Here is a 10,000-nt window from a genome sequence, read left to right on the forward strand (position 1 = left end):
GTCAGATGAAGGTCAAATGAAGGTCAGATGAAGGTCAAATAAAGTCAAATGAAGGTCAGATGAAGGTCAGATGAAGGTCAAATGAAGGTCAGATGAAGGTCAGATGAAGGTCAAATGAAGGTCAGATGAAGGTCAGATGAAGGTCAGATGAAGTCAAATGAAGGTCAAATGAAGGTCAGATGAAGGTCAGATGAAGGTCAAATGAAGGTCAGATGAAGTCAGATGAAGGTCAGATAAAGTCAAATGAAGGTCAGATGAAGGTCAGATGAAGGTCAAATGAAGGTCAGATGAAGGTCAGATGAAGGTCAGATGAAGGTCAAATGAAGGTCAGATGAAGGTCAGATGAAGGTCAGATAAAGTCAAATGAAGGTCAGATGAAGGTCAGATGAAGGTCAGATGAAGGTCAGATAAAGTCAAATGAAGGTCAGATGAAGGTCAGATAAAGTCAAATGAAGGTCAGATGAAGGTCAGATAAAGTCAAATGAAGGTCAGATGAAGGTCAGATTGTAACTTTGTGTCTTTAAGTTTCTCCTTCAGCTCAGAACTCCACTCAAGAAGAAAAAGATGAGGAGTTTGGTCCAAAGCTTCCTCCTCCGTCAGCTGCTCTCAGTGAGTCCACACAGAGGCCTGTCTGTCTGTCTGCCTGTCTGTCTGTCAGCCTGTCTGTCTGTCTGATATATGATATATTGAGCTTCTCTGCCTGTTGTCCTTTGTTCAGCCACAGGAGGCTCCACCTCCCGTGAGGAGGAGAACCCCGGCAGGAGGAGCAGAGAGAAGAAACACAAGAGCAAGAAGCAGCACAAGAAGGAGAAGAAGGAGAAGAAGGAGAAGAAGGTAACGCACAGGAGACAACGCTCATTGTCCTGTTTCAGTCCTCTGTTTTCAACTCCCGCTTCTCCCCAGAAGAAGAAGCAGAAGAAGCACAAAGCCAAGCAGCAGAAGAAGAACAAGGAGGAGGTGGAGGTGTCCACACAGGAGCTGCTCAGGAGGTCAGAGCAGTTCAGTGAGACGTATTGATCTGGATCATGATTATTGATCAGTAAACCTGTCTGTGTCTCTATCTCTGTCTGTGTCTCTGTCTGTGTCTCTATCTCTGTCTGTGTCTCTGTCTGTGTCTCTATCTCTGTCTGTGTCTCTATCTCTGTCTGTGTCTCTGTCTGTGTCTCTGTCTCTGTCTGTGTCTCTATCTCTGTCTGTGTCTCTCTCTCTGTATATGACCTGTCTCTCTCTCTCTCTGTATATGACCTGTCTCTCTCTCTCTCTGTATATGACCTCTCTCTCTCTCTGTATATGACCTGTCTCTCTCTCTGTATATGACCTGTCTCTCTCTCTCTCTGTATATGACCTGTCTCTCTCTCTGTATATGACCTGTCTCTCTCTCTCTCTGTATATGACCTGTCTCTCTCTCTCTCTGTATATGACCTGTCTCTCTCTCTGTATATGACCTGTCTCTCTCTCTGTATATGACCTGTCTCTCTCTCTGTATATGACCTGTCTCTCTCTCTGTATATGACCTGTCTCTCTCTCTGTATATGACCTGTCTCTCTCTCTGTATATGACCTGTCTCTCTCTCTGTATATGACCTGTCTCTCTCTCTGTATATGACCTGTCTCTCTCTCTCTCTGTATATGACCTGTCTCTCTCTCTCTCTGTATATGACCTGTCTCTCTCTCTCTCTGTATATGACCTGTCTCTCTCTCTCTCTGTATATGACCTGTCTCTCTCTCTGTATATGACCTGTCTCTCTCTCTGTATATGACCTGTCTCTCTCTCTGTATATGACCTGTCTCTCTCTCTGTATAAGACCTGTCTCTCTCTCTGTATATGACCTGTCTCTCTCTCTGTATATGACCTGTCTCTCTCTCTGTATATGACCTGTCTCTCTCTCTGTATATGACCTGTCTCTCTCTCTGTATATGACCTGTCTCTCTCTCTGTATATGACCTGTCTCTCTCTCTGTATATGACCTGTCTCTCTCTCTGTATATGACCTGTCTCTCTCTCTGTATATGACCTGTCTCTCTCTCTGTATATGACCTGTCTCTCTCTCTGTATATGACCTGTCTCTCTCTCTGTATATGACCTGTCTCTCTCTCTGTATATGACCTGTCTCTCTCTCTCCAGACTGAGAAGCGTCCAGTCTCGTGAGACCTGGTGAAGAAGTGTCCTCTATGAGGACTTCTGTCCTCCACACTTGCGTCCTTCTCCACTCCAGATCAGCTGTGGTTGTTGTTGTTGTTGTTTGTAATAATAAAATATTTTTCATTTGATGTTCATGTCTTGTTTTTTTTGACTCGTGTATAGGGTTGCAAAGGGGCGGAAACTTTCCACGGGAATTTTGGGAATTAAAGTTTTTTTGCAAGAGCATATGACAGGGAACTTAAATGTAGTTGAGAACAATATGGATAATATATATATATAATATATATATATATATACATACATACAGACGGTGAAGGAAAGCCCACTGACACACAGACCGTGAAGGAAAGCCCACTGACACACAGACGGTGAAGGAAAGCCCACTGACACACAGACCGTGAAGGAAAGCCCACTGACACACAGACCGTGAAGGAAAGCCCACTGACATACAGACGGTGAAGGAAAGCCCACTGACACACAGACGGTGAAGGAAAGCCCACTGACACACAGACGGTGAAGGAAAGCCCACTGACACACAGACGGTGAAGGAAAGCCCACTGACACAGACGGTGAAGGAAAGCCCACTGACATACAGACGGTGAAGGAAAGCCCACTGACATACAGAGACCCGTCTGTTTCAAAGCTCAGACCAAGGAGCAACACGTCAAACATCAAAGCACCTTTCAGACAGACACCACGACCTTTTCAAAGAGTTCAAAGAACGACAGGTAATCAAATATGATTATAAACATGCTGCACACCTTAAGCTCACCCACATACAGACTAACACGAGTAGTCTTTGACGACCAGTCTATATGATCATGAGGTCACAATGCACACAAGTGGACTAAATGAAACACAGTTGATGCACAATTCAGCTGTCTTTTTTATTTTAGTTAAGGAAAAATAATTATTCCATGAATTAAGATAAAATATGAACTCTACAGTTGCTCATACTTATGAAGGAACTATGAATTCATCTGGTCAGATACGGACAAAAGGCCTACAGAGCCGTGTATAATCAACGCTATGATGACACCATGTAGTTTTCATTAATATCTTGCTGTAGGCTAATATTAATATTAATGTCATTTGTTAAGTGTTGAAAAAGCTGGGCAGGAACGAACTGGTAAAAAGGGAACCATACAGATGTAGCATTTATTACTATTATAGATAAATATACCAGTATCGTATTTGTGGTATTGTGATATTTATGGCAGGTATCGTATGGAAGTTATAATTTGGTATCGTGACAACCCTAGAACAAGACTATGGGGGGTGATCATAGGGAATACACCTATTTAATTAAAGGCTCATGTTTTTGTTGTCCGATGAAAGAATAAAGTTCTACTGACAAAATGTCAAAAAAGTTTTTAAAAGTTGTATTATAAATGTTTGCATGCATGTCTGCTTATGACGAGGTACATACAGTTAAATTACCCCCAGATTCCCGTTAATTCCCGTGGAAAGTTTCCAACTTTGAATATTCCCGGAATTGTGCAACCCTACTCGTGTAAAGAGAGTAAAGACACCTTAAATCCTCAGATGTCCCACAGGCCCTGAAGGCAACGCCTTGTGTCAGTCCCAAACCTATTGATCTAAACGTGATCCTATTGATCTTTCTACATCATAACAATTTATTTTTAGGGTTAGTTTCAGTCAGGATTTAGAAAACACCACAGAGACAGAGACAGAGACAGCACAGGTGAAGATTACTAATGACCTCCTAATGCAACAGATAAAGGACTCATCTCTGTACTGGTCTTGTTAGACCTTAGTGCTGATAAAGGACTCATCTCTGTACTGGTCTTGTTAGACCTTAGTGCTGATAAAGGACTCATCTCTGTACTGGTCTTGTTAGACCTTAGTGCTGATAAAGGACTCATCTCTGTACTGGTATTATTAGACCTTAGTGCTGATAAAGGACTCATCTCTGTACTGGTCTTGTTAGACCTTATTGCTGATAAAGGACTCATCTCTGTACTGGTCTTGTTAGACCTTAGTGCTGATAAAGGACTCATCTCTGTCCTGGTCTTGTTAGACCTTAGTGCTGATAAAGGACTCATCTCTGTACTGGTCTTGTTAGACCTTAGTGCTGATAAAGGACTCATCTCTGTACTGGTCTTGTTAGACCTTAGTGCTGATAAAGGACTCATCTCCGTACTGGTCTTATTAGACCTTAGTGCTGATAAAGGACTCATCTCCGTACTGGTCTTATTAGACCTTAGTGCTGATAAAGGACTCATCTCCGTACTGGTCTTGTTAGACCTTAGTGCTGATAAAGGACTCATCTCCGTACTGGTCTTGTTAGACCTTAGTGCTGATAAAGGACTCATCTCTGTCCTGGTCTTGTTAGACCTTAGTGCTGATAAAGGACTCATCTCTGTACTGGTCTTGTTAGACCTTAGTGCTGATAAAGGACTCATCTCCGTACTGGTCTTATTAGACCTTAGTGCTGATAAAGGACTCATCTCCGTACTGGTCTTATTAGACCTTAGTGCTGATAAAGGACTCATCTCCGTACTGGTCTTGTTAGACCTTAGTGCTGATAAAGGACTCATCTCCGTACTGGTCTTATTAGACCTTAGTGCTGATAAAGGACTCATCTCTGTACTGGTCTTGTTGGACCTTAGTGCTGATAAAGGACTCATCTCCGTACTGGTCTTATTAGACCTTAGTGCTGATAAAGGACTCATCTCCGTACTGGTCTTATTAGACCTTAGTGCTGATAAAGGACTCATCTCTGTACTGGTCTTGTTGGACCTTAGTGCTGATAAAGGACTCATCTCCGTACTGGTCTTATTAGACCTTAGTGCTGATAAAGGACTCATCTCCGTACTGGTCTTATTAGACCTTAGTGCTGATAAAGGACTCATCTCCGTACTGGTCTTGTTAGACCTTAGTGCTGATAAAGGACTCATCTCCGTACTGGTCTTGTTAGACCTTAGTGCTGATAAAGGACTCATCTCCGTACTGGTCTTGTTAGACCTTAGTGCTGATAAAGGACGCATCTCCGTACTGGTCTTGTTAGACCTTAGTGCTGATAAAGGACTCATCTCCGTACTGGTCTTGTTAGACCTTAGTGCTGATAAAGGACTCATCTCTGTACTGGTCTTGTTAGACCTTAGTGCTGATAAAGGACTCATCTCTGTACTGGTCTTGTTAGACCTTATGATAAAGGACTCATCTCTGTACTGGTCTTGTTAGACCTTAGTGCTGATAAAGGACTCACCAATGAGATAAATGCAGTACTAAGGCATGAATACTGAACACATGAATATTAAAATATCCTACAATAATAACCGTATCAGTTTTAAGATAAAAATTCAGATATAAATTCTGAATATGGACCTGGTGGCCGGTACAGTATAACAAATAGAATTGGCTGTAATGTTTTCCAGGTTGGATGTGAAAGACTAAGAACAAGGCTTTCAAATGAGTTGTAGTTTAGTTTAGGTTTAGGATTCATTAATAGGCTTGAGTCAAAGATGGCTGCTACTCCACCTCCTCGGCCGGTGCCTCCAGGAATGTGAGTATTAATATGACTTGGAGGAGTTGATTCATTTAGGCTGACATATTCTTCATTGCTCAGCCAGGTTTCAGTAAGACACAATAAATCAATGTGATTGTCTGATATTAAATCATTTACTAATATAGCTTTAGATGACAGAGATCTAATATTTAGGAGTCCACATTTAATTATCTTGTTTTGTTGCACTGTTGCAGTAGTGTTGTTAACCTGTATGAGGTTATTTTGTATGACTCCTCTTCTGGTTACTTTTGATTTAATTAATTTAAGTGGCCGTGGGACAGACACAGTCTCTATAGAGTTAAGGTTAAGGGTGGGTAACTGCTCCAATGGAAGTGCAGAGAAGGGTGGAAGACTACAACTCTGCTTCTGCTTCCTGATCTGAACTCTGGGTCATGGATTAAGTCCGTTAATCAACTTGGCCATGTTCACAGAAATGAGACGCGCTCCATCCCAAGTGGGATGAATGCCGTCTGGACTCATCAGATCAGGCTTTCCCCAGAAAGTCCTCCAGTTATCTATGTAGCCCACATTGTTTGCTGGGCACCACCTGGACAACCAGCGGTTGAATGACGACATGCGGCTGTACATGTCATCATTGATCAGATTGGGGAGAGGGCCAGAGAAAACTACGGTGTCCGACATTGTCTTGGCATAAGTACACACCGATTCCACATTAATTTTAGTGACCTCCGACCGCCGCAGTCGGGAGTCATTACCGCCGGCGTGTATCAATTGTTGTTGTTGTTGTTGTTGTTGTTGAAGCAGTTCCCTGCCTCCAGACCTCAGAGCCTCCACCTGTCATGTGACTTCCTGCCAGGATGTCGGAGGTCAGCTTGTTCCTCGTGCACGCTGATGACCTTCAGTCTGTCCTGGGGGTGGAGCTAAAGGGCTCATGATGGTTTACATTCAACAACCATTTGAACTCAAACTTTATTATAATTTCAGATACATTCATAATCTTTTCAGAGAATATTCAGAAAGTTAGAATGGTCTGTGGAGGTCTGGTCCTGAAGGGGTCAGAATGGTCTGTGGAGGTCTGGTCCTGGGGGGGTTAGAAGGGTCTGTGGAGGTCTGGTCCTGAGGGGGTCTCCTCTCAGACCATCAGAAGGTGCTCTGCAGCAGACAGTGGCAGCCGCAGCCGGCCGGGCACTCGTCCTGCCGGCGGAACCAGTCCATCATGTGACTGGTGTGTCCTCCGTGTCCACAGCTCAGGCAGAAGTTGGAGGAGCCGCGAACGGCCACGTGGCAGACGGCGCACTGGAAGGTGAGCCGCTTGCAGACGGCACACTGAGTACCACGAGCCGGACTGCGGCAGTGGCAGCAGTACACCCCGAACTCTGAGGGTACACACAGTACCAGGATGAGTACTATACTACTGCAGTAGGAGTCAGTACTAGTACTCCACTATACTACTGCAGTAGGAGTCAGTACTAGTACTCCACTATACTACTGCAGTAGGAGTCAGTACTAGTGTGTATATATATATATATATATATATATATATATATATATATATATATATATATATATAGATGGTGGACTCCCTGTAAGGAACCGGAGAACCGACGTACCGATGCCTTTGTGCGGTTCCGGAGGACTCGAGGCGAACTTGAGCACGTCGGCCCTCTTCTCCCTCAGACCCCATCGGTACAGGATCTCACCGTAACACTTCTTGAAGTCGTCGAACTGAAGCGTGTTGGTGGGGTCCAGCAGTCTGTAGGGAGGGGATGACATCACAGTGACATCACAACCCAGTCACCCCCCGTCTCACCTCTTGCCCTCCCCCCCGTCTCACCTCTTGCCCCTCCCCCCGTCTCACCTCTTGCCCCTCCCCCCGTCTCACCTCTTGCCCCCCCCGTCTCACCTCTTGCCCCCCCCCCCCGTCTCACCTCTTGCCCCCCCCCCCGTCTCACCTCTTGCCCCTCCCCCCGTCTCACCTCTTGCCCGCCGCCCGTCTCACCTCTTGCCCCCCCCGTCTCACCTCTTGCCCCTCCCCCCGTCTCACCTCTTGCCCCCCCGTCTCACCTCTTGCCCCCCCGTCTCACCTCTTGCCCCCCCCGTCTCACCTCTTGTTCATGTCGTGCTGCTCTTGCTCCCGGTCACGGGGGTCGCCGTAACCCTGGCGGTAGTCGTCAGGAGAGGCCTCTCCCCAGGGGGTGGCGTGCTCCGAGTCCCTCCCTGTCAACGATAAGAAAGCCTCTGGTTTAGAGGGCGTGGCCTGTGGGGGCGTGGCCTGTGGGGGCGTGGCCTGGGGGCGTCTCACCTGCGGTCCAGGTGGTGACGGAGTCGGAGATGCTGGAGCACGAGCCCGAAGTAACGGAGCTGGAGGTGTAGCTGGGCTGAGGGTAACAAGCATTAGAGAGGAGGAGGTATAGAGAGAGAGGTGAAGAGGAGGAGGTATAGAGAGAGTGATAGAGAGGAGGAGGTATAGAGAGAGTGATGAAGAGGAGGTATAGAGGGAGTGAAAGAGAGGAGGAGGTATAGAGAGAGTGGTAGAGAGGAGGAGGTATAGAGAGAGTGAAAGAGAGGAGGAGGTATAGAGAGAGTGAAAGAGAAGAGGAGGTATAGAGGGAGTGATGGAGAGGAGGTATAGAGGGAGTGATGGAGAGGAGGAGGTATAGAGAGTGATAGAGAGGAGGAGGTATAGAGAGAGTGATAGAGAGGAGGAGGTATAGAGAGTGATAGAGAGGAGGAGGTATAGAGAGAGTGATGAAGAGGAGGTATAGAGAGAGTGATGAAGAGGAGGAGGTATAGAGAGAGTGATAGAGAAGAGGAGGTATAGAGGGAGTGATGGAGAGGAGGTATAGAGGGAGTGATGGAGAGGAGGAGGTATAGAGAGAGTGATAGAGAAAAGGAGGTATAGAGAGAGATAGAGAGGAGGAGGTATAGAGAGAGTGATAGAGAGGAGGAGGTATAGAGAGTGAAAGAGAGGAGGAGGTATAGAGAGTGAAAGAGAAAAGGAGGTATAGAGAGAGAAAGAGAAAAGGAGGTATAGAGAGAGTGATAGAGAGGAGGAGGTATAGAGAGAGTGATAGAGAGGAGGAGGTATAGAGAGTGAAAGAGAGGAGGAGGTATAGAGAGAGTGATAGAGAGGAGGAGGTATAGAGAGAGTGATAGAGAAGAGGAGGTATAGAGAGAGATAGAGAGGAGGAGGTATAGAGAGAGTGATAGAGAGGAGGAGGTATAGAGAGTGAAAGAGAGGAGGAGGTATAGAGAGAGTGATAGAGAAGAGGAGGTATAGAGAGAGTGATAGAGAGGAGGAGGTATAGAGAGAGATAGAGAGGAGGAGGTATAGAGAGAGTGATAGAGAAGAGGAGGTATAGAGAGAGTGATAGAGAGGAGGAGGTATAGAGAGAGATAGAGAGGAGGAGGTATAGAGAGAGTGATAGAGAAGAGGAGGTATAGAGAGAGTGATAGAGAGGAGGAGGTATAGAGAGAGTGATGAAGAGGAGGTATAGAGAGAGTGGTAGAGAGGAGGAGGTATAGAGAGTGATAGAGAGGAGGAGGTATAGAGAGAGTGATAGAGAAGAGGAGGTATAGAGAGAGTGATAGAGAGGAGGAGGTATAGAGAGAGTGATAGAGAAGAGGAGGTATAGAGAGAGTGGTAGAGAGGAGGAGGTATAGAGAGAGTGATAGAGAGGAGGAGGTATAGAGAGAGTGATGAAGAGGAGGTATAGAGAGAGTGGTAGAGAGGAGGAGGTATAGAGAGAGAGGTGAAGAGGAGGTATAGAGAGAGTGATAGAGAAGAGGAGGTATAGAGAGAGTGATGGAGAGGAGGTATAGAGAGAGTGATAGAGAGGAGGAGGTATAGAGAGAGAGGTGAAGAGGAGGAGGTATAGAGAGAGTGATGAAGAGGAGGTATAGAGAGAGTGGTAGAGAGGAGGAGGTATAGAGAGAGAGGTGAAGAGGAGGTATAGAGGGAGTGATGGAGAGGAGGTATAGAGAGAGTGATAGAGAGGAGGAGGTATAGAGAGAGTGATGAAGAGGAGGAGGTATAGAGAGAGAGGTGAAGAGGAGGTATAGAGAGAGTGAAAGAGAGGAGGAGGTATAGAGAGAGTGATAGAGAAGAGGAGGTATAGAGGGAGTGATGGAGAGGAGGCATAGAGGGAGTGATGGAGAGGAGGAGGTATAGAGAGACTGATAGAGAGGAGGAGGTATAGAGAGAGTGATGAAGAGGAGGAGGTATAGAGAGAGTGATAGAGAAGAGGAGGTATAGAGGGAGTGATGGAGAGGAGGTATAGAGAGTGAAAGAGAGGAGGAGGTATAGAGAGAGTGATAGAGAGGAGGAGGTATAGAAAGTGATGAAGAGGAGGTATAGAGAGAGTGA

The 10,000-nt window shown here is 45.7% G+C and overlaps 2 protein-coding genes across 6 annotated transcripts in view; one reads left to right on the top strand and one right to left on the bottom strand.

Moving 5' to 3' along the window:
- gpatch1 (G patch domain containing 1) overlaps positions 1-2,269 on the top strand; it is a 53,850-nt gene extending 51,581 nt beyond the window's left edge. The window contains exons 17-20 of one of the 3 annotated variants that reach the window (XM_034529529.1): positions 526-609; positions 719-834; positions 904-989; positions 2,124-2,269. In XM_034529529.1, the coding sequence (XP_034385420.1) occupies positions 526-609; positions 719-834; positions 904-989; positions 2,124-2,157 (320 nt within the window). In that variant the 3' untranslated portion in view covers positions 2,158-2,269. The remainder of the gene's footprint in view (positions 1-525; positions 610-718; positions 835-903; positions 990-2,123) is intronic. The other 2 variants (XM_034529530.1, XM_034529532.1) reach the window with 2 other exon arrangements.
- Positions 2,270-6,585: 4,316 nt separating this feature from the next.
- The window catches only part of wdr59 (WD repeat domain 59), a 48,661-nt gene continuing 45,246 nt past the window's right edge, over positions 6,586-10,000 (bottom strand). For all 3 annotated transcript variants that reach the window (XM_034529582.1, XM_034529583.1, XM_034529580.1), the window contains 4 exons: positions 7,937-8,012; positions 7,740-7,851; positions 7,245-7,387; positions 6,586-7,010 (listed from right to left, as the gene is read on the bottom strand). In XM_034529582.1, the coding sequence (XP_034385473.1) occupies positions 6,775-7,010; positions 7,245-7,387; positions 7,740-7,851; positions 7,937-8,012 (567 nt within the window). In that variant the 3' untranslated portion in view covers positions 6,586-6,774. The remainder of the gene's footprint in view (positions 7,011-7,244; positions 7,388-7,739; positions 7,852-7,936; positions 8,013-10,000) is intronic.

The sequence above is a fragment of the Cyclopterus lumpus genome, chromosome 3, assembly GCF_009769545.1.
Source record: "Cyclopterus lumpus isolate fCycLum1 chromosome 3, fCycLum1.pri, whole genome shotgun sequence".
Taxonomy (NCBI): Eukaryota; Metazoa; Chordata; class Actinopteri; order Perciformes; family Cyclopteridae; genus Cyclopterus; species Cyclopterus lumpus.